General features: G+C 40.3%; 1 protein-coding gene and 1 long non-coding RNA gene across 2 annotated transcripts in view; one reads left to right on the forward strand and one right to left on the reverse strand.

Annotated features, from left to right (window-relative positions):
* schlank overlaps positions 1–25,046 on the forward strand; it is a 63,759-nt gene extending 38,713 nt beyond the window's left edge. Inside the window, exons 3-5 of the mRNA XM_065239854.1 lie at positions 14,730–15,173; positions 15,236–15,496; positions 23,979–25,046. Of these exons, the coding sequence (XP_065095926.1) occupies positions 14,730–15,173; positions 15,236–15,496; positions 23,979–24,131 (858 nt within the window). The 3' untranslated portion in view covers positions 24,132–25,046. The remainder of the gene's footprint in view (positions 1–14,729; positions 15,174–15,235; positions 15,497–23,978) is intronic.
* On the reverse strand, positions 24,568–26,320 carry LOC135696868 (uncharacterized). The gene is made up of 2 exons (XR_010517404.1): positions 25,551–26,320; positions 24,568–25,197 (listed from the first exon to the last, which is right to left on the reverse strand). It is a non-coding gene; the product is annotated as an uncharacterized LOC135696868 (long non-coding RNA).
* Positions 26,321–27,969: the final 1,649 nt, after the last annotated feature.

The raw sequence follows: 27,969 nt of genomic DNA on the forward strand, positions 1-27,969 counted from the left end.
GCATATTTCCAATAAAATTTCCGGAGAATACTTAGGGTGTCCTAAGGAGGTTGTCAACCAAATTTTAGCATCATTCCAGGAGAACTTTAATAGAATTTGGACGAGAATTTCAAGCGAGTTCTGACTTGAATCACAAACTATTATTTAGGAAAACAACAAGTGAATTCTTCGGAGAATTCTAAAGTGGTCTGTAGAATTCATAGGGAATTTTTAAAATAATCCAAATACAATTCTGAGAATAATTCAAATGTAATTCTTTGAAGTTTTGTAACACTATTTTGAGGAGAATTTCGAGAGAATTGCGGCCAAAATTCCAAGAGAATTGAGGTGATATGTCTTGTGATGAATGCTGACTTCTTTACTTCTGTACTACAGTCTAGTCGAATATCATTACAAGACACAGGATAAGTCAGTATATTTACGTTGAATCAAATGGACATTTTTAATCCTTCAGTTTTTCTTAATTCCGAGGGTAGTTCCAATGAAATTATAAAGGGCGAATACGAAATTACATACGACACCGAAAATGTCATGCCAATTTTCTTATAATGTTTAGAATCAAACCAAAATTTTAGGGTAGTTTTATACATATATTTACTTAAAAAATCAAAAGAAAAGTTAATCGATGGAGCCTTGAGTGTAAAATTGAACGCATTTTCGCTTGATGCCCTCCATCAAAGTCTTTACAGTGTCATCCGGTACCAGTTTCTCAGTTTTTTTTTTTCCATTTTCTTAACATGTCGTCAAAGACGAGAATTTGACTGTCTTCTTGCTCTTCCGAAGTTCCCGCTTCATTATTGCCCAGTACTGCTCCACCGGGCGCAGCTCCGGACAGTTTGGCGGATTCATGTCCTTTGGAACAAAATGGACAGAATTGGCCTCATACCACTCCAGGACACTTTTAGAATAGTGGCATGATGCCAAATCTGCCCAAAATAGCGGAGCTTCGTCGTGCTGCTGCAAGAACGGCAAAAGGCGCTTCTCGAGGCACTCAGATTTGTAGATCTCGCCATTTACTGTGCCCTTTGTCACGAAAGGCTCACTCCTCAGTCCGCAAGAGCAGATGGCCTGCCAAATAAGATATTTGGAGGCGAACTTCGACATTTTCTTCTTCTTAAATTTGTCGTCCACATCGAACTTGCTCTTGCCGGTGAAAAACTCCATCCCCGGAATTTGCTTAAAATCGGCTTTTATATACGTTTCGTCGTCCATCACACAGCAGCCATATTTTGTTAGCATCTTCTCGTAGAGCTTCCGTGCCCGAGTTTTAGCCGTCGATTGTTGCCACTCATCGCGGTTTGGGAAGTTCTGTACCTTGTATGTATGTAGTCCAGCTCTCTTATTTGCATTCTGGACGTAGCTCTGTAGCAAGTATGATATCGGGCGGTACGGCTTTATCATTTTAACCCATATGACTGAGGAAAAGTAGAAAATATTACTTTTATCTCAATAAATGAACTAACTATTTCGTATAACCATTGCATTGCTTCAATATTTGTGATGAGTTTTCTAAAGATTAGGCTGCTGTAAATTAAAAATATTTGCTTCAGAACTTTGGATATCACCCAAGCAGCACACGTCCATCAAAACAGGTTGTTGCAACTTGATTATGACAGAAAAAATAAGTTATATACAAGTAACCACAACTGTTTAGTGACAAGCGTGCTGCTAGGGCAGTATGTATACGATATGTGACTATGTGAGATGATATCAGGTAACCTGATGGTGGCTAGTGAAAATGAGATTGCTGTAGGTATTGATTTTGAAATTTTGCAGCAGTGGTTTTGAGAGAATTCCGAGGAAAATTACAAACGAACTTCCAGGAGAATACTCAGGTGAATATTTCGGGGAAATCCTGTTCCGAGAATAATTACAAAGTTGAAAGGAATCGCATAATAAATTCAGTCATAGTGTTCTGCAGAGAATAATTATAATGTAGTAGCACCAGCACCTCACCGAAGTGTGCAAGTTGGGCTAGTAAATTCCGACACAATAAGAGACAGAGCAAGATCAGTGATGCCAGTTTCCTGACATGGATTCTAATGAAATTCTTGAGCAGATTTTAAAGACATTCTGTGAAAGTTCCAAAGCTGTTAATAAAATTCAAACATAAGTTTTATTTCGAGTTCCAAAACTATCGATCCTTAGAGCATAGTTCATTAATATTAAACATAGAAAGCTAACGTCAAATCTACTGGATTTTACAATAAATTAAAAATTTGCATGAAACTTGTCAACTTCAGAAGCCAACTGCGGCAGCCTACTAGATTGAGAAAAAAATAATTCTAGATGCCTTAGATAACCACTTAAATCCAGAGATCTCATGGGTCACCTTAAGGTAATTCCTTGTAGAGTCACAAATGGCTAACCGAATTTTCAATCACACACATCGCGGAAATTAATGCCCTATTTCACCTGAAATTGCTACTTCATGTATGCTGCAGTATAGCAAACGTGGAGTTATAGTTTCATTGTGGTTCGTGTCGTGGAAGCTGATATTTGTGCACTTAAAGTTTCGAAGTGGCTACGAGAATAAGGATCTCACCGCGAAACACCTTAACATATTCCCAAAGGCATTTTAGGAATACATAAGGAAACTTAAAGGTCAAATACGAAGACCTTATGGGATGAGTTTAAATGCTTCACGCCAGAGTCCTTTCAACCCAAGAATAGAGACCGTATGGCTCAACTTCAAATATGCACCTTGTGCGTCATCTTGAAAACTGTCGCTTTAATGGCCCTTCGCTCATTTTCAACTTCTATTCAATTTTCATACTGCCGTACTCTAACGGAACTATCCACCTACATTCTTCTAAAGATCATTCTCTAGCTAATAAATCATCACACTAAGGCTTCATGTTAGCATTTCCAACCAACTCTGAAAATCGTTAACTTCGCGTATGAAGTAACATAAAAAACACTTTGAATGAATCGATTGAAGTTTAATTACGCCCCGGTTTTGATTTTTCTAAAAAATAACTGCAGAATACGTATGAGTTTTCATTAGACCTTATCAGCCAAGTTCGGGGACTTTATGAATCAATTCAGTAACCTTAGGGTCAACTTCAGAGGTTTTTTGGGTTAAGCTAAGATTCTAGGGGTTAGTCAAGCATCATTATTGTTCATATTTAGAAGTGCCAGGGACGGCGGTTAACATCCCTACCTCTCACTCCAAAGTCACGAGTTTAGATCTCATCCTCGGACAAGTCACGAATGACCCAAGAATGTTGAAGTAACCATAATAAAAAATATGGTGGTGTAGTGGTAAGCGGCCTGGGTTCAATCCCAGTCGGCGCCGTTGGGATTTTCTGAGGCATAAAATCTCTGATCACGCCTTCCTTCGAAGCGAAGTAAAGCCGATGGGTTCCGGTCCATGAGTTGGTGGGCCGATAGATAGGGTCCAGGTGTGGGAGCTGCCTTCCTGGCGTCGATAGCATCAGCACGGAAAACAAGATCGACGGAAAACAAATCAAGGAAAGAAAAAAAAATCTCCTATCTTCAAGGAAAATGGGAAAATGTGCATAAAAGCATTTTTTAATCGTTCCTCAGTAAACTGAAATAATCTTATGGATCAACTTATTTATGATGATTTAATGATTACTTTAGAAAGCCTTACGGGTTACCATTTAACTTCTATTTCCGTCCTTACTTTTAATTAATTTGTGTTTTTTTTTATTTCCAAAGACAACCAACATCAAATGGCAATCGTAGCTCAATAAGTGAAAATGTATATCATATTAAATATCAACTCTTGATATCTGTTGTCAGACTAGCCCGCAAGCGGTTTTCAAAACAATTAGATCTTCTCTTAATAGAAAATGGACAAGCACTGATGCGTAGACTAATTAACAATCATAACTAATTCACCGTCACCCATCATAACTAATTCAATGTCGTCATAACGGCCTCCAGCGTCGCAACTGCATTCAATCTTTGCCACTCATTCATGACGACAAAAAAGAGTAGAGAACTACTTCGGCCTAATCGCCCATTTTGGGCCCATCGAGCAGAAAACTTCAAATAAATCCATGATTTCAGAGTAAACAAGTCATTTATGCGTTTGGTACGATACTTTAGTTAATAAGCTACCGAACGAAGACAATGAGAACGCGTGGTATGAATGTTTGCACCCATTATTCCCAAAAACAAAAGAAGCGCTCCGACCGAATCATTTTTTATCTTCATCCGATAGGCCGAAGTGAATTCATTGGCGTTTTAATTGCGTTTCAATGCGTTAGGCCGAGTTTAGAATCTGTAGGCCGAGTTTGGCGTCAAGAAGCAGTGTTAGACTTTTGACAATATCTCAACGATTGGTTTCTCTTTTGCAAATATTACGGTACGTACGGAAAGGTAAATAAATTTGGAAACCATCAGTAATAATAACATTCCGTTTGGTGCTAAACTGCGCTAGATTAAGAAAGATTAAGTGCAGTTTGTGCTTAATAGGCCGGAAATGGGGTAGGCTAAAAATGACCCAGGTGAACATATTTTATCTAGTTTATTGGGAAGGCTCCAGCGCGCTAGCTTTACGGAGCCGATAATTCGCTGTTTGTAACAACATTAACTTATTTCTATGTCTAGCAGGAGTTGAGCCGAATACTCGTGACTTACCCGAGGTTATAGGGGTACATTGTCTAAGGATAGGATCAGGGGAGGAGCTAAAGGGTAGGATTTCGTTATCTCATCAGAGCGTTGCGTTTTCGCCAGTATGAACGGTTAGGTTAACATAGTTTTGAAGTAGATTTTGTTCTTCCCGTTTTGTGAAAGAGAAACAATTAAACCATTATGTAACGCAGTTCTCTATTCAATTATGCCGTTGCATTAGGCGCTTCCAGTCGCCTCAAGTTAAAATTAAACAACGTTCTCTGACGACTGCTACGAAGTTTTCGAAATTTAGAAATGAACCCTCTTGAAATCTCTATGTTCCCAGTGGAAGCTCTCAAACGCCAGATACACTTTCGCTTTCATCACCACTGTGTTGTCAATCGTAGAGATTCGCTTGCCCTCGCATAGGATGCCACCCGGCCGCAATTGGAAATCACCGACTCTATCGGGGCGCTACGTTTTCGATTATTCATAAGTGTATCGAAGCAATTCGGCCGAAATATTTAGGCAAAGGCAGCATGTAATGGCACACGCTCGACTGCGTTTGGTGGTGTGATCATCTTTTCGACATCATCGAGAGGTCAGTTTCAATTGCTGGCTATTTTTGCCGCAGCATATTTTTTTTATTTGCTTTCATTCGGTGGCAACAATTGTAAACACAAGATGGGAAACTGGAATTTTATCGGAAACCTGTGTGCGCTTAAGTGCAAAGACTTTTTCCAAAAGTATGAATGGGCAGTAATTTAGTCAGCATTTCTGGGTGATTTTTTTTTAATTTGATTTGGTGGTCTCATCTAAGTCGAGTATTGAATTTTGAATTCAAGTAAATTTTCAATATTTTGGACTTTTGTCTAGTGTTTAGTCTGTGCAACCTCTGGTTGAAGAGGGTGTCAATTGTATTTTAAAACACCGCAGAAAAATGTTAAAAAAGTTAAAATCATTTCAGAAATTCTTCATTTTTTTTTCAGATTTCTATTATCTGATAGCTTTCCCTGGAATTTCTTTTAGAGAATTTTTGGAATAAAGTTCTCCTCAAAATCCCTTAAAACATTTCTACGAATTCTTTTGAAATCATCTTTCGAGAATTCCCTTTGAATTATCATTGAGTTCCACTTGGAATCTACTTACAATGTCCATATATTCTATGGAACTCTCCTCAGACTTACCTTGAAATTCATGTTAGAGAGGGGAAGATAGGCTGTTCTTAAACTGAGAGGTTTACGAACCCCTGCACCTGCGTAGACAATCATATGTCAAAATTGACCCCCCTATCAAGTATCTACGTGGTTTATGAACAGTCCCAAATGATTACAGCGACGTATGGAAAGCAGATGTCATACATAATACTACTCGATCCTGCGAAGATTTCGATTTACTGTAAGATGTGCATACAGTGAGTAGATATAAAGGAGATGAATGAAGATTTTGATTGTTTTTTTGCAAAAAGACGGTGCACTATACGTTTAGAAGATGCGATTATGCGAATTTAAATATGATACGCCTCTCGACGTATACGGAATGGCGATGAGCAGCCATGATTCGTACATTTTACGATCTACACCTGGACCGTTGCACGTAGGATGCCATCCATTCCTTATTTACATCAAACCAAAATCAAATCCATCTAGCTTGATTTTTCCGTTCTCAAACATCCACAATGGTCAGGGTTTTCCTACACGCTATTTCAAAGCTATCCAAATTTGAGTAAAATCCACCCAGATCGGTCAAAACTGAAATTAAGGTGACCTACGAACCGGATAATAATCGGGAATTTTAAAAGTAGCCGGGAAAAAACCCAGGAATTCGAAGAAAGAACCAGGAAAAATTAATAATCCTTAATATATGCTCACTGGTCCTCCTCATTGTTCTTCATCAGCAGTTCTTTCAGTCGATGCGTAGTCGACTTTGGAAAGCAACCGTTTAGTGATGAATGTGTGAGTGCTGACCAGGTTTTGCGTCCATTGCTGCAATGGAAGCGCTCTGACCCCCGTTGGCAAATCTGCCATACAATGAAACCACTGGAAGCGGCTCCCGTTCTGGTGGAGGAGGCTTATTGGAAAGCGGAAGATAAAATGTTTATTGTGTTGTCTTTTGGCTATAGTTTTAAGATGTATTGTATAGTGAACAAGAATCCTCGGCTCTGTAAAGTTAATTCGGTTGAACCTTATCAAATAAATAAATAATAATATTAAAAAAAATCTGATGATGTGTTTTTCTGTACCAACTTATTATAAAGTTTGAACAAAATAAATTTCTGAATTTGCCATGATCTCTAAGCCATGCATCAACTTTATCAACTTATGCGTTGCTTTTCCAAATACTTTTATATACATCTATTTACATCGTTTTTTTTTTAATAATTATCTTTGAATTCTGTTCAGAATAATTATGGGATTCTCCTTAAACTCACAAGGAAATATTCTTGGAACTCTTCTCGTACCTTGGAATTCTGTTCGGAATTCCCTTGAAATTCCTCTGGGAATTTCCTCGGAATCCTTCATAATCTTATTCTGATAATTCAATTCCTTAGAAAATTATCTCAGATTCAAACACAATAGTTGGGTAAAGAAGAACTGCATTATAACACACCATCGACTGGAAATGCTCTCGCAACGTGGGGCTTTAGGTAGTGATGAAAACGTCGCTAGAACTATTCCACAGCCGCAGTCAGTTTATGGGCAAAAAGAGGGACGCACATTTTTGCCTGTGGACTTGGAGACATACTTCAAGTCCCCGCGTACATCGTACGGGTTAGGCAAAAATGTGCGTCCATCTTGAAAAACTGTCGCTACTCTAACGGAACTATCCACCTACCCTCTTCTAAAGATCATTCTCTAGCTAATAAATCATCACACTAAAGCTTCATGTTAGCATTTCCAACCAACTCTCTTATCTCAGATGTTAATCAAAACTCTCCTCAGGAATCCTAGTATGTTTAGATTAGACTAGGCTAGACTAGAAACCTTTCTACAGGAATCCCTTCTGAGTATATTTCTATTGAAATTATCCTCTGAACTTAAAGGGTGCTTATAATTCTCTTTGAGTTGTCGCCAAATTTATCTTGTAATTATCATTAAAATTCACTTGATATTCTCCTCACGATCCCCATAAAATTGTCCTCAGGAAAATTACGGGTGATACCTACACGGAACGATTAATTAATTATTTTATTCATGTGCTTCACTTATACATTTTTTTTCCCAAAACATCAGTCTTATAGCGAAGACATCATATCAAGAAGACTGGCAACTTTTCTAAAATCCAAGCAACATATACAGTAGCGCTGCACTTGAGCGTAGGTAGAAGCAACGCATACAAAAATGAGCAAATACACAAACCTTTCTCCTGAGGATGTAATCTTTGTTATCAAATTCGTTCGAAGCATTTACCTATGAGCGCCAGATGACGCGATTGTACCTGCCTCATAGCGGTCGTACGAGAAAATGAAAGAGTTGCCAGTCTTCTTGATATGTTGTCTTCGCTTATACCTACATCCTATAATTCAGGGCTGGTGGCAGGTCACTTTTTAGTGACTTTGTCACTATTTTGAAGTCAGTCACTAAAAACTCACTTTTCACACCAAAAAGTCACTAAAGTCACTATTTCCCTAAAAATAGTCACTGAAGTCACTTTTTCACAACTAAAATATAGTGAAATGGAAAAATATAAACGAAATTTTTAAATTCAGTACTTGGCACTAAGGAAGTGATAAAAGAATTCTGGGATGATTTCTGAGGAGCAGAGAACTCTAAAGCGTTCGAAATAAATTCCGAGAAGAATTCCAATGGAATCGGCTTTTGAGGGTTCAATCCCAATGGAATTCTTCGAAGAGTTTCAAGGGTATTCTGAGATGGATTTTTGTTTTGAGAATTCTGAGAAAATACCATGGGAATTCTGAGGAGAATACGAAGTGAATTTCCAATATAATTCAGGTGAGAGGTCAAAGATAATTCTAAGCTGAAATTTCATTGAATTACATGGAAATTCTTAGGAGAATGCAAGTAAATTTAATATGGATTTATGGGAAGAACCTTCATGGAAATCCTGGAAGAATAATTGAAAAATCGGATGTAATCTACTCATGCGTAAAGTTATCAATTTACATAGTTGGAGATGCTTATCGTCAAATATCAGACTTAAAGTGGATCCGATAGATAAGGAAATGAAAGTATAGAGTTGATAGTTCCGTTGTAGTACGGTAGTTTAAAAATTGTATATAGAAAGTAGAAAGCGATACAAGGAAATGTTTTAGGAAGGTACAAATCAGGTAGAGCAATCAGGTGGATGCTTACGTCAGATGGCGATTTGAGTGTGAAACAATTGATAGAACTGTTTCCGCACATCGGAGGTACATGAGCAAATCGGTGATCACCCCTTTTGCCAGTGTGGCGGGGTGAAACACCCCTCACTATCTCTCATCAACGGATGAGTTTGGTAAAAGGGATGCTCTACCCGATTCGTACCTTCCTCAAAATTGTTTTAACCTTTGCGTGCTTAACGTCTAAATTTGCATAGATTTCAAAATTCAATTAGCTCTAAAAACATAATTTCTCGATCATTTTCTTCACAAAAAATTGCATTTTGTCGGGAATCTATTGTAGTTTTTGAATCCATCTGAAAATATTTGGATCAATACATGGTTCCGGAGTTATTCCGGTTCCCGTTGGAGTCACTTTTGGTCGGCATTCGGCTTTACTGTTCTGTAAGAAATATACACACGATGAACATCATGTTTTTTCTCTCAAATGATGTAATTGGACTAATGGCAGCTATACCGACGGTCCACGATCACATTGGGCATCCCGGAAATGTTCCGGTGCCCCGGGGAAGTGGCCAATTCTCAACAAGAACCAAAACCCCTCATGCGACATATCAAACTTCATGATTTTACAAATTTTGGCCGGTAATGGCCTTATTGAGAGTCCATGGTCCCACTAGCCCTCCCAGACATGTTCCGGTGCCACCGGGGAAGTGGTCAATTCTCAACACAAACCAAAACCCATCGTACGACATATCAAACTTCATGATTTGACAAATTTTGGCCATTAATGGCCTTATTGAGAGTTCATGGTCACACTAGCCCTCCCAGACATGTTTCGGTGCCACCGGCGAAGTGGCCAATTCTCAACACAAGCCAAAACCCATCATGCGACATATCAAACTTCATGATCTAACAAACTTTGGCCAGTAATGGCCTTATTGAGAGTCCATGGTCACACTAGCCCTCCCAGACATGTTCTGGGGTCCCGGGGAAGTGGCCAATTCTCAACAAGAACCAAAACCCATCATAGCCCTTCCAGACATGTTCCGGTGCCCCGGGGAAGTGGCCAATTCTCTCAACAAGAACAAAAACCCATCGTGCGACATATCAAAATTTATGATTTTACATATCTTGGCCGGTAATGGCCTTAATAACTCGACGGTCACACTAGCCCTCCCGGGCATGTTCCGGTGTCCCCGGGCAAGTGGCCGATTCTCCACAAGAACCAAAACACGTCATGCGACATATCAAACTTTATGATTCTGCTGAACTCGGCCAGTAATGGCCTTATTGAGAGCCCACAAACCCATTGGCCCTCCCTGGCATGTTCCGGTGTCCCCGGGTATATTTTCAATTATCGACAAGAACCAAAATCCGTCGTGCAACATATCAAACTTTATGATTTTGCACGGCCAGTAATGGTCTTAGACAGTCCACAGTCCCCTTAAATTGGCCCTTCCAGACATGTTCCACTGCCCCCAGATATGCCCCTTCCCCCCGGGTAAATATCCAACTCCCAATAAGAACCAGAACCCCTCGTGTGACATAGCAAACTTCATTATTTTACGAAACTCCGTCCGTAATGACCATATTAAGAGTTCAAATTTGCTAATCCAGACACGATCCGATATTCCCAGGAATGCTGTTACACCTAAAGTAAATTATCGAAATTTATGTTTCTTACATGTAGCTTTAAGACATACGTGACACAATGATTTTACCTTTTCATCATTGGAACGAGAGCAAAACGAACACCTCTTTCGTCCAGAACCACATTTATAGTCTTGATGCAAAGATTTCGGTTGATGTAGATGAAGGATTTTTTTTAAGTACTTTTGGTTTTTACCTATACCTATTTATTATATTTTAGTTCTACCCAAGTGACACCTTCAAGTGACTAAAATGCTTCATTTTGAAGTTAGTTTCCTAGCTGATTTTTAAATTATATAGGGTATATGCTCTAACTATGCTCACACGCTTCCACTATATCGCACCACAAAAATACGCCACAGTGGAAATCCCGAGCCTTAGTTCAAACACTTATCCCAAATCAAAATGAAGCACAAACACTTATCCCAAATCAAAATGAAGCACATATATGATTAGTTACAATACCATGTACAAAAATGATGTTTCACATTGTTCCCTGAGCAATGCCTCAATGAAAACAACAATAAAAGCTTTTCACGCAAGTAGAAGGAGCACTGTTGGGCACTTTCTGAAATATTTTAATAGTATAATTCCCTTGCAAACCCAAATAAATCTATCTGCGTAAAAAAATAAGAGTGATTTGCGGAAAAACCCGCCAATATCGCACCCAACGTCACTGCCTATACGTAAGCGTACTACAACGCGGCTCTCAAACAAAGGAGTAACAAGTGTGATACTATCACTTCAGGCTAGAACTTTGGTTCTCTCATGCAATGGTTCATCAGAGAGGGAAAGCTCAGTAATCCTCATCGTATGCTCATGACGCCACTCCGCCACGGCATGAGCCAACGATGCCGGACCTAAACCAACCGTCTCCAACGCTCCACTATGAAGCATTATATTAGGCCCGCCCACCAACGTCCAGGTTAAAAACTAGCCAAGGGGTTGTTAGAGGTATCGCAAATTAATCGAATACCATACCCAATCTATTATTTTAAAATGCAATTGACAACAGAATTTAAAGATTAAACAGACAAATCTGGAATTTATTAAAACTAAATCCAAAATATATCATATTTTGCACTTTGAAAATAATCGAAGAATATTTACAAATCTCCAAAGACAAGACTAAAAGATCTCAAAACAAATGGTTCATTCAGGTACTTGTTTTCCTTTCTTTAGTCTGACACGTCTCATGTTAAAATGTATTGAAAACTTTCTTATTTCCAAAAATTTAAAATTATTTGTAAGTCTGTCAAATGTCAAATGATCCAAAATCTCGTCTTGCGATGTGAAGTTCAAGGATTTTATGAATTCCTGGTATCTTTCATAAACAATTCCGATCACTCGATATTTGACTCTTCATGTCTTATTCTATTTTTTACCAGTTTAAAACAGTTTATAAGCTTAAACGTTGAACACGAAAAAAAATGTGGACACATTTAAAATGTTGCCATAACATGCACTTTTTGAGATTTTTTTTTCAAGCTTTTTTTAATCAAGCTAAGAGTGAATAGAATCACAGTAGACATTGGTTGTCAGGATAAGTTCATTTGTTTTCGTCCTGCGCGCTAAAAACGAAAATCCCGGTCTATCCGCTCCTGGCAGTTTCCGATCAAATTCCTGGGCAGAAAGCAGCCAAACACTTAAAATGGGAGCAAGGATCGTACAGATACGAAATCGATGCCTACCTTTTTTGGATGACTGACAAATCAATTTGCATGATTCTATTTCTGAAAGTTTTCTGATAATGTTTAAGTCACATTTCGGTAACTTTTTAAAATGATTTTGGTCACTTTTTAGTCACTTTTTTAAATGATTTTAGTCACTAGTTCACTATTTTTATTGCTTAACACTGCTATCAGCCCTGAAGAATGTTGTCCATTGTTTTGCAATATTATTTTTGTTAAGCTTGTTTTATAAGCAAGTTTAAGAGAAGTGGAATAATTCTAAAAAAGTTCTTGAGCTCCTGGTTAGAACTCCCTAGAATGTTTGCCGGAATTTTGTGGTAACTTTTTTACGTATTTCTCTAGCATTAACACTTTAATTCCTTTTAAATTCTTCTAACAATTCAATTGTTTTTCTTCTAAGATTTATATAGAGTTTCTTTTTAAATTGTTGGAGCCATGAAAATTTGTCCAACAAGCCGGCCATAACATCTTTCCGAGACCAAAATTCAAAGGGACGTATCAGCATTTGTAAACAATGCATTTGTGATCGTCACACCGTAACACCACTATCAGATAGGGGAAATTTTCCCCTATCTACTTCTTCTTCGCATTTCAAGCTTATTGCATATCGCATATTAGCTTATTGCGTGCTGTCAACTTAGTGTTCTAGATGCACTTCCACAGTTAATAATTGAGAGCTTTCGATGCCTGTACCATTTTTGCATTGGTATAATTGTGTGGCAAGTCCAATCATACTTTTATGCCCAGGGAAGTCGAGAAAATTTCCAACCCGAAAAATTCCTAGACCGGACCGGGAATTGAACCCAGCCACCTACAGCATGGTCTTGCTTTGTAGCTGCGCCTTTATCGACTGAGCTAAGAGAGGCCCCATTTCCCCTATCTAATGGTAGTGTTAACATCCGTGAGCGAGCTACCACTTACGTCAAATCGACGATCAAATGCATTGTTTACAAAAGCTGATACGTCCCTTCGAATAAGTAATCGAGACTTAGAGTTTTATTCTTAGTCCCATATTTATAGCAAAAAAAATATTTTTTCTTCTCCTAAATCTAAAATAGGCTAATGTTCCTTACAAATGTCGAAGCCTTCAGAATTTTGAAAAATTTTCTTAATACCATTTTTGAAGATTTCTGTTAGCTAGTGCCGTACCGTGACCTCACTTTTTACCTGTGCACCAACTTTCAAAACCAGATTTAAGCCATATTCATACTCGAATCGGTTGAAAAATACACTTAAGCTTCTAGTTTACTCGATATCTATCCATTGCAATCAATAGTTTGATAATTGTTTATGTTTTGAGAGTTGGTGCACATGTAGATTGAGGTTAAGGAAACACCACTGCTGTTAGCACAAACTACTCTGGGATCGCTTACAAGATTTCTTTCGAAAAAAAAGTCATTTATCAAATGAAACTGGCAGAAATATGTTGGGCTGCCGGGATAAATCGAGAATTTAATTTCTCAAATCCGGTGGCCACTATTATACTAGATATTAAGTCCACTCAATTGTCTGTAAGCTAGGCCGGAGAAAATATGTCATTATTTGCATACTTATTTTTCCTCCCCTTCTCTCCCGGCTCCCACTGGCCATTGTCGACAGCCGTCGATACCTATATAGACCAGAGGCAGAGCGAAATCTTCCGTTGTAAATCAGTATTCTGAACCCGTCCGGTACTCACTCACCGTTCTATAAAGCACCGAAGTGCCCTGTGGTGTGTTTCGCCTGGCCTTAGAGATGGTCATGATTTAATTTTTATCCCAATGGTAGGATGCAATCCAAATTTGTACCGAAACCATTGTATCCGTCCCCAAAACGGCAACATCCACATTGCACCCAACTTATTGGAAGTGCAATTATCAATTCAACATCCCCATCATATTTACATTCAACACCCGGGCACATTCTTCACCAATTCACTGCATAGAGTGTCAACCAGCGATTTCCATTCAGGAACGCATAGCGCATAGCTCATTTTGCCGCATGTGAGAGATAAATACGTAAACGACGAGACAACGACGCGACGCCTGACGGACAACCGGCACACGTTATTTGATATTCCAAGCTTGACTAGCTTCTTCCTTTCGCTTGATTTGCGGCGAGCCTACGCAAATTACGTTCGGTGGACGGCCAAGCCCCAAACAAGGTCATCGGTGATTTCTTCGCTGCTCAATCGGGAAGCCAAAATCGGCAATAGTTCCCCTTATGGACTCCCGGTAATGTGATGTAACTGCGTTTTCAAAATTATCTGCTTCCTATTGCCAGTTTTTTTTTTTTGAGCTTTTCAACTGGCTTTTCTTACATTTGCGCGCCCACTCTCATTGATATTCTACATATGTGACCAATCAAACACTTTATTGCACAGTAAAAGTCAACGAACCGTTGGAAACAAGTGTTCCGAATTTCAGACGCTCTTTACGCAGAAACGAAAGCAAATATTTGTTGTTCGCCTTATCGTCCCACTTTGAATGAAATCGATGGGTTACATTACAATCGTCTTCTTGTTTTCTTATTTCTCATGACAGCTTGGGAAACTCACCAAGCAGACCGACCTAAGCGAGCGACAGATCGAACGGTGGTGGCGTCGGCGGAGAGCCCAGGACAAACCGACCACGCTGGTGAAATTCTGCGAAAACTCGTGGCGATGCATCTACTATACGTACAGTTTCATCTTCGGATGCATCGTGATGTGGGACAAACCGTGGCTGTGGGACATCAAGCAGTGCTGGTACGGTTACCCGCACCAATCGGTCACCAACGACATCTGGTGGTACTACATGATCTCGATGGCCTTCTACTGGTCGCTAACCGCATCGCAGTTTGTCGACATCAAGCGGAAGGACTTCTGGCAGATGTTTGTCCATCACATGATCACCATCGTACTGATAGCTCTGAGCTGGGTGTGCAATCTGCACCGGGTTGGTTCGCTGGTGCTCTTGGTGCACGATTGCGCTGATATTTTCTTGGAGGTGAGTAACCGTTATTGTAGCTTCTGCATTACATGATTGACCTCTATACCAATATTTTGTAGGCCGCCAAGATTACAAAATACGCACAGTACCAGAAGGTTTGCGATACCATCTTTGCCGTCTTCACGGTGGTGTGGATCGTCACTCGGCTGATGCTCTACCCGCGAATCATCTACAGCTCCTCGGTGGAAGCACCCAGTATATTGCCAATGTTCCCGGCATACTACATCTTCAACACCCTGCTGATTCTGCTGCTAGTGCTGCACATCGGCTGGACCTATCTAATCATTCAGATCGCCGTGAAGGCAATCAAATCGGGACAGGTGAGTCATGCGTTTTATATCCATGTTTTTCCTGTGTTAAAATATAGTTAACCGTTATGTGATCGACAAAAAAAAACACCTTTAGGAGCTCGACAAGGGTACCCGGGTACCCACAAATTGACCGTTTTTTAATCTTGACCGTTTTTTAATCGTTTGGCAGCATTGGATTCAGAAACTTATCCTCTTTCGGGACATTGCCAAAAATGTCCATCCGGAATAGTCTGGTTCCCGGAAATCCGGATTTCCTGTATAATGTTCCAGAACTAAGCATTTTCTTGCCACTTTCGCTAGAATTTCGAAGGAATCGATATCAAATTATCAGAATCTCCTTCAAGAAACAATTTCAGCTTACTTGAGGACCAGTTTAAGGATTCTGCCCGGAACGGCCATTCCGGCGCAGGTTCCTGTAGGGCCTCTAGTGGCCATAGAAGTGTTTGGGAAGAAACCCCTGCAATATGGGTATCAAAATTCATGAATTTACAGCAGGAGACTGTTCATCATATTTTCGTGGCTATCTGACAGATTGTCCCCGGAATGGGCTTGGATAGAATGCTCTTTATTTTTTGAAATTTAAAAAAGAAGCTTTTCTCACCATTTGAATGTATCTAACTAAATTTCCATGGAACGACCAATAGAACAAGTGAATAATCGTGCAATTTTATTTTTTTCTGGGGTTCAATAAACGTTGTGGATTAATGTTGTATGAAGTTTTTGCAGTCTCTGCTGTGCTAGAAATAAACTCACATTTCTCTGGTCTTTTAATCCTCATAAAACATTGTAAAAAAATTACAAGCACATAAAAAGCAAACGAAAAAAAAAAAAAAAAAAACAGTTGTCGCAAATTACTTGGCAGTGCTGATTGCACACAGGTCTTGAGCATGATTTACACATCGTCCTGGTCTTCCTACACTTGATGTCTTCACTTTTGCAGATATGACGGATGCCAACTTGTGGCGCCCGTCCTGACGGGTCCCGTTCAACTGGAGTAGAACCACCGACAAACCTTCATTAATTCTAATTGATACAAACTGTTAAAACCATAGGATTTTTTGATCTAGATAAAAATAATTTGTCCAGAATAGATCAAACACGAACCGATTTAAAACTTTTGCATGCGGGTTCATGGCTTAGCTAAATATTTCCCGCAAACACGGAGTCAGATGCAGGGTGGCCAGCAAACCGGGAATATCGGGAATTTGAAAAATAACCGGGAAAACCGGGAAAAACCCGGGAATTCGATGAGAGAACCGGGAAAAATAAATTAACCATACCATAGGAACAAATTTTTACACCAGAATTTCAGAATAGGCTGGTTCGTCTCTTATCAATATTTCAAATTGATTTTTGGAAGCAAATATTTGTAAAAACCGATACTGATTTATTATTTCCGGGATTTTAATTTTTCGTTACTCAAAATTCTCATGATATGACTTCTATAATAAATTTGGAATTCTGGTCTGAATTATCATGGATTTTTTTTTAATTAACCAGAAAACACTCCGCGTGATAATTACCGTTGAATTATTTTTGGAATTTCTTTGAAACCCCTTTTAAGAATTTGATTGGAATCCTTCTTAGAATTTGCTTGAACCTCGGCAACTTTGATTCTTTTGAAAAAAATTTCAAACATTTTTTTTACCTCTATTCAAAACAGCAGAAATCTTTCGAAATTTTATGTTTAAACCCCTTGGTGTATTTTAAAGAATGTCTTTATAATTATCAGCAAACAATCAATTTTGTTAGAGTTCTGTGATTAATTTTTCGCACTAGGGCTGAAATTATTGCCAGAACACTCTTAGAACTCTGTTTCTTGTTGAATTCTGATCATAATTCTCTTGGAATTCTTCTTAAAATTTATGTCATTTTCCTCACGATCCCCATGCAAATCTCCTCAGAATCACGTAGGAAGTTTACTTAAAGTTTTGTTTCTCACAACTCCTTTTGAAATCTTCTAAAATTACGTAACAATTTAATTTAGAACTTGCATTCTTCTCCACAGAAATTCCTCTAACAATTTTTAAGGACTTCATTTCAGAATAATTCTGGAATTCTGCTTCAAAAACTCTGTGGGAATCCTTCTCAATATTTGTTTGAAATCAACACTTTGAATTCTTTTAAATTTTACTAAAAATTCCAGGGTTTGTCCGCAAGATTCTATCGATTGTTCTGTAATTTTTTATAACCCTTAAAATTTTTCCAACTCTCAGAGCGTGACAATTATGAATCCACGACTCATAAGTATGATTTTATTTCAAATCTGTGATCTTCAAAAATTTTCAAAATCACTAAATATAATTATTTTTTCTCCAAATCTAGCATCACGAAGATTGTTATTAATCACAAATTTTGAAGAAAAGTTCTAATTTCAGACTCTACACAAATTTCATAACCCCATAATCTTGGGAATCTTTTTTTATTTTTTTTTATCCTTTCAGTAAATTCATTTCAGCACGTTTTTAAAAATGCGTTCAATTTCGTTTTTTGTTTAACATTAACAATCGGGAAATTTTTAAGATTTGAACCGGGAAAACCGGGAATTTCAAAATGAAAATTCACTGGCCACCCTGCAGATGTCAGTAGTGTGCTTTGGTCAGAAATTTTATTGTTTTTGCTATGGTCATTCATGTCGGTTTGTCGGTGGTAGAACTACCTGCACGCTTCGAAAAAATCATGTAAATTTAAGTGCTCTGAGACTGAAGGCCGGCACACAATGCATACGTTTTCGGGTTTTTTTTTTACAGATAATGCATGGGCTAGCTGTCAAAAAACCTGAAAACGTATCTATTGTGCGCCGGCCTTGACATATACGAGCGTCAATTTTGACATCGAATTCAGTCATAACAGACACGAAATTCAACTCAATCAAACGTACTTTTCGTCGAGTAACGAATTTTTCAGTCTGGGAGCACTCAATTTTACATGAAATATTTGTTCACGTCTTAAAGGATTATGTCAAAGATGGATTCCGTCACGCGGGCTTAAGGTGAAAAATAAAACACAGAAGAGTAACACGAGAAAAGGGCCTACAAGTTTTTCGCAAACAAACCTTCACATGCCATTGAGATTGCTGACGCTTATTGCACTAGTGTGCGTACATTTTGAGGTTAGTTATAGGAAAACATCGAGCAATTTCACTCGATATATTCGGATATATTCAGATGACGAAAGAATGGCATGGGGCATAGTTTCCTGTTGTAAATTCATGATTTTTGATACCCATATTATAGGGGTTTTTTTTCCAAACACTTCTATGACCACTAGAAGCCCTACAGGAGCCTGCGCCGGAATGACCGTACCGAGGACAATCCATCAAATGGCCACAAAATTATGATAAACGGTCTTCTGCTGCAAATTCATTAGTTTTAATACCCATATTGTAGAGGTTTCTTCCCAAACACTTCTATGGCCACAAGAGGCCCTACGGAAACCTACTCCGGAATGGCTTTTCCGGGGACAATCCATCGGATGATCACAAAATTATGATAAACAGTCTCCTGCTGTAAATTCATGAATTTTGATACCCACATTGTAGGGGTTTCTTCCCAAACACTTCTATGGCCACAAGAGGCCCTACGGAAACCTACTCCGGAATGGCTTTTCCGGGGACAATCCATCGGATGATCACAAAATTATGATAAACAGTCTCCTGCTGTAAATTCATGAATTTTGATACCCACATTGTAGGGGTTTCTTCCCAAACACTTCTATGGCCACAAGAGGCCCTACGGAAACCTACTCCGGAATGGCTTTTCCGGGGACAATCCATCGGATGATCACAAAATTATGATAAACAGTCTCCTGCTGTAAATTCATGAATTTTGATACCCCATTTTAGGGGTTTCTTCTCAAATACTTCTATAGCCACTAGAGGCCCTACGGGAACCTACTCCCGAATGGCCGGCCCTGAGACAATCCATCGGATGATCACAAAATTATGATAAACAGTTACTTACTTAAGGGTCCTGGGCACCACCAGCGGTGCAAAGGGCCAACGTGAAAGACTTCCATCCTGGGCGGCTGCTCGCTTTTGCCTTGACCTGGGCCCAGGTCAGATTCTTATCGACTTGCTTAATTTCCTTATTGAGGCTCCGCCGCCATGAGCCCCTGGGTCTGCCTCTGCTGCGATGTCCTGCCAGATTCCAATCCAGCGCTTGCTTGCAGATTTAGTTTCCGCCCCGTCGAAGTGTGTGGACTTCACTTTCGCACCTCCACTTTCGCTCTCGAATTTCTGTTGCTATCGGCTTCTGATGACATCGACGATGGAGCTCGGCATTCGAGATCCAGTTGTGAGGCCACCAGGCACGAATTATATACCGCAGGCATCGGTTGATAAAGACCACCAGCTTTTGAGTGTTCTCCGCTGATACACACCACGTCTTGCTGGCGTATAACAACACAGATTTCACGTTCGAGTTGAAAATTCGGATTTTCGTGCGTTGACTTATCTGGTTGGATCTCCATACGTTTCGTAAACTCGCAAAGGCAGCCCTAGCCTTCTTGATTCGTGCACCTATGTCGCTCTTGGTCTCGCCGTCCGACGCTATTTGGCTGTCAAGATATTGGAAACTTTCGACCTTCTCCACTGCTTGCCCCGCTACCGTAAAGTTGGAAGGGTTCCCGTGTTGATATCCAACGATTTGGTCTTGTTGACGTTGATGGTGAGACCCGCCGCAGAGGAGCGTTCGGCTAGGTCATTGAGCTTACTCTGCATATCAGAGCGCCGTTGTGCTAGTAGAGCAACATCATCAGCCAAATCGAAGTCGTTGAGATGCTCCAATTGCACCTACCATGATCTCGTCGATTACGATGAGAAACAGTAGTGGTGATAGTATACATCCTTGTCTCACGCCAGCGACTACTCGGATACGGTCGGACAAGGCTCCGTTATGCAGAACTCTGCACGTGAAAGCCTCATACTGCGCTTCGATGAGGTTGACGATTTTATCCGGGACTCCCTTGCGTCTCGGCGCCCCACAGATTCTCGTGATTGAGACGGTCGAAAGCTTGTTCGTAGTCAATGAATATCAAATAAAGGGACTCTTGGAATTCATTGACCTGCTCCAGAATGATGCGGAGCGTGACAATATGGTCCACACAAGATCTTCCGGCACGGAATCCTGCCTGCTGCCGTCGGAGAGTCGCGTCGATCTTCTCCTGTATCCGATTCAGGATAACTTTGCACAGAACTTTGAGAACAATACACAGTAACATGATGCCTCGCCAATTGTCGTACACAGTCAGATCCCCCTTCTTTGGGACCTTCACTAAGATGCCCTGCATCCAGTCGACCGGAAAAGTCGCGGTGTCCCAGATAATACAGAATAGTTGATGCAACATTTGTGCGGATAGCATGGGGTCAGCTTTGAGCATCTCTGCTGATATGCGATCGACCGCTGGAGCCTTGTTGGATTTCATGCTTCGGATAGCTGCTTCAATCTCCTGCAGTGATGGGGCCTCGGAATTGACGCGAGTGATGCGCCGCACCCTAGGCGGATCATGTCGAGATGTTGATGGCTGGTTGGCCGTCGAAACATGAAGAAGTTGTTCGAAGTGCTCAAACCAGCGTTTCAGCTGGTCAGTGGGGTCGGTAAGCAATTGTCCAGTCGTGTCCTTCACTGGCATCCTCGGGTTCATCCTTGCTCCACTCAGGCGTCGTGAGATATCGTAGAGGAGGCGTATATCGCCAGTGTTTGCGGCTTTCTCCCCTTCGTCGGCTAGAGAGTTCACCCACGCTCGCTTGTCCCGTCTGCAAGAGCGCTTGACTTCCTTCTCTAGAGCCGAGTACCGTTGACGGGCTTCGTTCTTGACTCCTCTGGTTCTCGCCCGCTCTATCGCGGTTTTTGTTTTTGTAGACTCCTCTATCTTCCGCCAGGTTTCATCTGTTTTTCTATAAAGGCATTCTTGATGGCCGTCCATTGTTCTTCTACGCTGCCACCTTCTGGAACGTCCGCAGCTCGAGTCTCAAGTTCTTCAACAAAAGACCTCCGAGTCTCTCCTCCCGTCGCTGGATCCGCGCCATGCGTAGGCGGATTTCGCCGATTAGAAGGAGATGGTCAGACGCGATGTCGGCGCTGCGTTTATTCCGGACATCAAGAAGGCTCCGTCTCCATTTTCGGCTGATGCAGATGTGGTCGATCTGATTTTCGGTATGTCCATCACGGGAAACCCACGTGATTTTGTGCACTGGCCGATGGGGGAAGAGCGAGCCCCCGATCACCATGTCGTTATTGCCACAAAATTCTGCAAACAGCTCACCGTTCTCGCTCATTTCGCCGAGACCATGACGTCCCATGACACGCTCATAGTCCGTGTTGTCGGAGCCGATCTTCGCATTGAAGTCGCCAGTGTAGATCTTGATGTCACCCTTTGGAACCTTATCCACGACGGCATTCAGTTGACTGTAAAAATTCTCCTTGTCCTGTAGCTCGGCAGCATCGGTTGGCGCATAACATTGGATTATGGTAAGGTTACGAACCCGTGTTCTAAATCTGGCAACGATTATCCTCTCATTAACAGGCTCCCACTTGATGAGCGCAGCACTTGCCTGGACGCTAAGTAGGAGACCAACTCCACGATGGCGGGGAGCGTTTTCACCTCGAATACCAGAGTATAGTAGTATCTGTCCCGACGGCAGTTTGTGTTCTCCAAAGTTTGGCCAACGAACTTCACTCAGTCCCAGGATTTCTAGCTTCATGCGTCGCGCCTCGTTGGCGAGTTGTGCCAGTTTACCCTGCTGGGCTAACGTCAATACATTCCATGATCCAATTCGTGTCCGTTGTTTTGCGCTAAAAGTCGTTGCCGTTAAATCAGTTCGATGTCTTTCTGTGTTGGTTTCTGTAACAATTGTAAAGGTTTCAGAGACAGTAGGTGGTTGGCCTAAGGTCTCCTATCCGCTGTGATGGGGCTGCCATCTTAGGTGTAGCTTCCGGGGAAGAGCATTTCTTATTCAGCCGCTGGATGCCAGTCAGACGCTGTTTGAGCCGCACCTCCATGGTGAACAGACGCTCGGGTTGGCGAAGCATTTCCTCTATCACCGTGCTATGATTACCGCGCCAATGTCCGCGTCGCACCTCCTCACTCTGCTATTGTCGGATTGACAACATTGCCCAGGCTACGCCAACCAGCTGTGTCCATGTTTCAGCTGGCAGTCTTTTGTGATCATATGACTCGTGGAGGCGTGAGGTAGGAACTTGTGAGGACCGGAGCTAGGTATATCGCTCCTTCCAGATTGTCACTCACCATTTTGTAGCCCATAATAAATCTATGGTCGGGCTCAAAATGATTAAGCACAATCTTATTTAGGCCTACGTTCATCTTGCTAAGGAGTAGAACAAGAAGTTTTTGTTCTAAATAGAGCATTCATCATTAGTTTCTTGAGATGCCAATATTTTTAATGGTTTTATAGAAGTAGCAATGTCAACAAATTTATTGTTGGTATAATTTAATGGTGGAAAGCTATACAAACTATCCAGGATCTTCCAAAACTGCGGAGAACGCAAGCACGCTCATGTAATCACAAGAGTAAAGACGTCAAACGCAACGTGGCCATCAAAGCAACACTGGTAGTTCTTAGTGGGACTTACATGCGTAGAATTTCCTACTTCAGTGCAAATTTCTAAGCATAACAGTCCCATTAAATATTGTTCGTATAAAAATAGGCTTAACTGATTTTATTAAAATGTGAACAATGCGCTAGCTTATTTTATTGTATATTTCCTCCAATGAGCAGAAATGATTCGAAACATTATTCGTGATTTTCTCAGAAGCAACTTTTAAAACATGAGACTGATTTAATTCCCTTCAAAGAAATCGATCTTCTTGAATCAATTAATCAACGATCCTAGAAGGCCACACACTGATTCTTCTCCAAACCCAGAGCAACTTTTATTTACTTACCTACTGTTCTTGATTCTAAATCCTTCGATGAAACTTGACCTGCTGTCAACTATGTTCGTCGCGTCTCACACTATAGATCTCACTAGATCTTGTTCCACTTGGTCTAACCACCTGGCTCACAGCGCTTCTCTGCGTCTTGTACCAGCCGGAATCGAGAAAAACAACAACTTTCCCGAAATCTACCGCCCTTCCTGATTTAGCGACTTCCTGGGAACTGGGTGTCCATTGTAAGCACGATTTCCGATTATCTCCAAATTTCTCTGCTGCAGTTGTTATCCGACGCCACAAATGCCTCCGCCACCTCGAACTTATACTATCTCTTTATCTCATCGTATCCCATGCATCATGTGAGAATATCTGAGAGATAGGATTTGAATTGATGAACAGTTTGAGATCTTCAAAAAATATCCAGTCGACTTTATGGAGATCTTAGTCCCAAACGGAATTTCATAACGTTCAAAAAAATCAACAAATGATTAAGTAAGCGGAAAGTTCGCCTAATTTAAGATTTAAGCAGGGGGCCCTAATTGGTTTTATCTTTACCTCATAGTCTCTTCCTATCTTTCTATCTCTGTCTCGCTTTCAGATGGAAGGTGACGTACGTTCGAGTTCTAGTGACGAACTTTCTGACAGTTCAGAAAATGCCCGTCCCGTCGTGGCCAACGGCACGCCAAAGAAGCAACATCGGCCTTCTCCTAGCAAAGCGGCCGGCTCGAACCCGTCGTCACCGAAGAAGTAAGCAAACACTATCACACATCCTTACCAACCTTGGCAACGGCTAATTTTAACACTGCAGCTGTGCTATCTTCACGTTTTACGGTTTACCTAAATTAAAGAAAATAAAATAAACTAAAAAGCGAAGAAACGCGTGTTTGTGTTGTGGTGCGTGGTGCAGATCTCTAGTTAAAAGCAAGTGTTTTACGGGAACTAGCTAAATAGTTGGAAAAGAAAAAGTAATTTGTTGATGATCGAAACTATAAACAAAGCAACTAGAGAATTATTGTGAATGGCAAGAATTAAAATTGAGGAAACTGTTGCAGCAAAAATGTCTAAAAAAAACTACTGGAGAAATATTTTAGATCCGTCTTTTGCTATGATATATATTTATTAATTTAGTAAAAGGAAATAAGATATGTAGTGGAACCGAAGATGGAAGCTATTTTATTCGGTATTATCCCCCCGTGGGCATGGATCACGGCTAAAGCTTATTCGAGGTAATCTCTTTAGATAGAGAATTAACAATAACGGAAGAACGAAAGAAAATAGGAGAGAAAATAAAGAGTAGCAAACGGAGAAAAGACTTGGTAAGAGTGTCCTAGACTAATCAACAGAACTACCATTGTTATCTTTCACTTTTACAAAACATTCCCGGTCCCGGATGTTAGTTTTCATAAATGTACAGATGTAAGCAAAGTTTTTTTTTTTTTTTTTGGGAATGTATTACATTTTCTCGGACTTGTGGAAAATGTGCTTGCTCCACAGGTTCCACCGCTGTTCAACCGGCAAAAATACTCTTCGATCAAATATCACGCTTTGGGCTTAGTACTGGCAACGCAGAATTGAAATCAAACCCGAAAACGTACCGAACAATCAGAAATTTGCTTGTTTTAGAAACAATAGATGGCAGTTGAAAGTATAGCAACAGCGTTTAAAACACACTCCATTTTTCATCGTCCTTCCTTTTTAAGATAGTTTAAATAATTTATCCCTCCGGGGGTAAATATAAATATATATTTATGTTCGAATGAACAGTAACACAAACACACGCATACATACAAGGATGCCTTTTCAATCGATTATAATGCCTTCTTTATAGGGGAAATGGCTCTAATGTTGGCCTATGGATCTACACATCAAGATTATTTTATCGAAATCTCAACAGCTGAACGTTCGGTGATTTTTCACAGGATTTCTGGGATTTTTCACATATATTCGTTGAAAAATTACAGGAAATCTGTGACAAATCTCCGAACTGTTTACCGAACGTTCAGCTGTTAAGATTTCGGTAACATAATCTTAGTGTGTAAGATTGGGCCCATCACTAAAAATCGGTTATTTATCAATTTTATCTAGATGAACGCGTCAATGGGACGGTACTAATGTTTTTAGTCGCTATTGAAAATTTAGCCCAAATAAGGGGCATTTAGGCCGACATTACATCCATTTCCCCTACATGTTGCTTTTCCGTTTTGTTTGTTAATTTTGCCTCAGCTAATCAAAGCTACGTCACATATTTTAATTACCTTCCAAAGATAAAAAAAAAAGAAATCATACTAGGAATCGTTTAGGATAAGATTTGAGAGAAAAAAACATGCCGGAAGAGAGGATAGAAAAAGGTACGTGAAACCAATCGCGTCTTCGACAGTAATCGAGTATGAATAGTTTTAAGTCATGAAAACTTGTTTTTCAAAGTACCATCCTAGTGACTAATGGTTAGGACTTTGCATAATCATAAGTGTTAGGTAAAACTTTGGAATATACGCATAAAATAAGAAATGAGGTCGATTGTCGGCTGCGAGGATTATCTGCAGCAGGTGCATTGTAGCAGCTGTATTGATTCTGCATTCAAGCATTTAGGGTTACCCTCTCGGTGGTCCAAGTTGATTTGAGGTTAGTTTGCCGTTTACCAAGCTTTCATGAATCGTTTTTGTTACACTCATTAACATTAAATTAGAGCTCTTCTTTTGGATCGTTTTCGCTTTTTGTTTGTCGTTTGACGCATATTGACACACACACACACATACACACACACACACACACACACACACACACACACACACACACACACACACACATACACACTTATATTTTGTACATTTATTGCTAAAAAATTGTCACAAATTTAGGTAACGTTCCAGCTAAAATGTTGTTTGAGAAAAGGATTTCAAAAGTGATTAATCTTATAAAAACAATTCACATAATGCGAAAAAAAAAGGGGGACCAATCGATTCAATTTTGATGACATCCATGTTCTAATATTCTTGTTGTTGATTCCAATCTACGTACCTTAACCGCCGGTTAGCTATCTCGTAGCTGGGAATTTGTACACCTTCGAGATCAGTTTCTGGAAATGATTTTCTAAGGTGGGAGTATCCAGTTTCTGCATCGTACGAGCCTCTTCTCTATCCGCTGGACTCCGTTTGTCCAGCACATCGATCCTGTGTCAACCTTCTACCTTAATTTTGCATGGAAATCCTCGTCCACACCATTACTGCTTGTGAGACAGAATGTCACAGTCTTCAGCAAAATTGGGTTTTTTATGTAATAACATACCATGTCTAAAAAGAAACTCAAATGGATGATTGAAGAAATACCGATTTTAAAACCATAATTACACTGAAAATCTCAACAGCATGAGCATCATTGACCGCCCACGGTTGCTACTCTGTTATTGCCAGACCAGCTGTAATTACACAGAGAACCAATAGACGATGCTTGGAACTAGCAATCATCCTCAATGTGTAAAAACTGGTGATCTCAAACTAGGCAATACCAGCGCCGGCCGCGCCCGATCACAGGTCAAGAAAGGAAGGGGTAGGAATGTGCTGACGTGACACTCGCTTTGATGGGAGCCGAGAACACCTCTGCACTTCCACGAGGAATCACTGGGATATTGGGTAATAGGGTTGAGTTTGCAGCAGGGTTCGTTTTGGTAAACGATAAGCTGAATTAATGTCTTAACAATCATATAACGCGAAGGAGCTTGGGATTGAACCCACGATCTTCTGCTCAGTAAGCAAAAACGTTTGCCACTAGGCAGACGAGCTCCTTTTTTATCATCGAGTTGCTGTTGTTATCATGTAGTAATGTTAACAAATAAAACTATTGACGAATCTTGAATGTGGATGGGCTTGAGATTAGACTAATGATGATCTGCTCAGTAAGCAAAACCGGTTGCTCTAAGGCCACCGAGCCCCTCATATCACATTATAGCTCTACTCAAGTTTTTATGACTATTCAGACCGGGCACCGACGACAACGAAAAGTTTTACGAAATACACGATAAACAAGCGATCTAACCATACATTTTTTAATATGAAAGGATCTGGGACCGCGTTTTTCTGCTCAGTAAGCAAGCCACTGCAACCGACGATCTTTGAAATCCTTAAACTAAAAGCTATGAAAGAGGCCTTCATTAAGATCCATTTTCACGCGACGTTAAATGTTTCGATTTTCTCTTTACGCATGGTTCAGGTAATCATAACAAGCTATGACCGACGTGACGATTGTTTAATACCTGGATGAACAAGCTATTCAAATGAAATTACGTTCTCGAATTTTACTTGACATGTAATGAACAACAGAAATACGCGATAATTCATATTTTCAGCGGTTGGTGGTTAATTTTAAATATACTAACGGTACTGCCTACGACTACGACGGCGATTACGACAGCGACTACGACGGCGCCTACGACAACGACAACAGCGAATTTGTAACTTACCATTTGTCTAGGATAAACACCTTTGCCCGGCACCTCCACTGGTTCTTCATGTCCGCTATCTGTCACTGTTTGCAAAATATCTAATAGCAATTACCTTCCAATACCAATACTTCCTGTATTGCCATGGTCGTCT

This window comes from Ochlerotatus camptorhynchus, unplaced genomic scaffold, assembly GCF_037179485.1.
Source record: "Ochlerotatus camptorhynchus isolate MF236.1 unplaced genomic scaffold, CSIRO-AGI_Acam_v1.1 ptg000006l, whole genome shotgun sequence".
In the NCBI taxonomy this organism is placed as follows: domain Eukaryota; kingdom Metazoa; phylum Arthropoda; class Insecta; order Diptera; family Culicidae; genus Ochlerotatus; species Ochlerotatus camptorhynchus.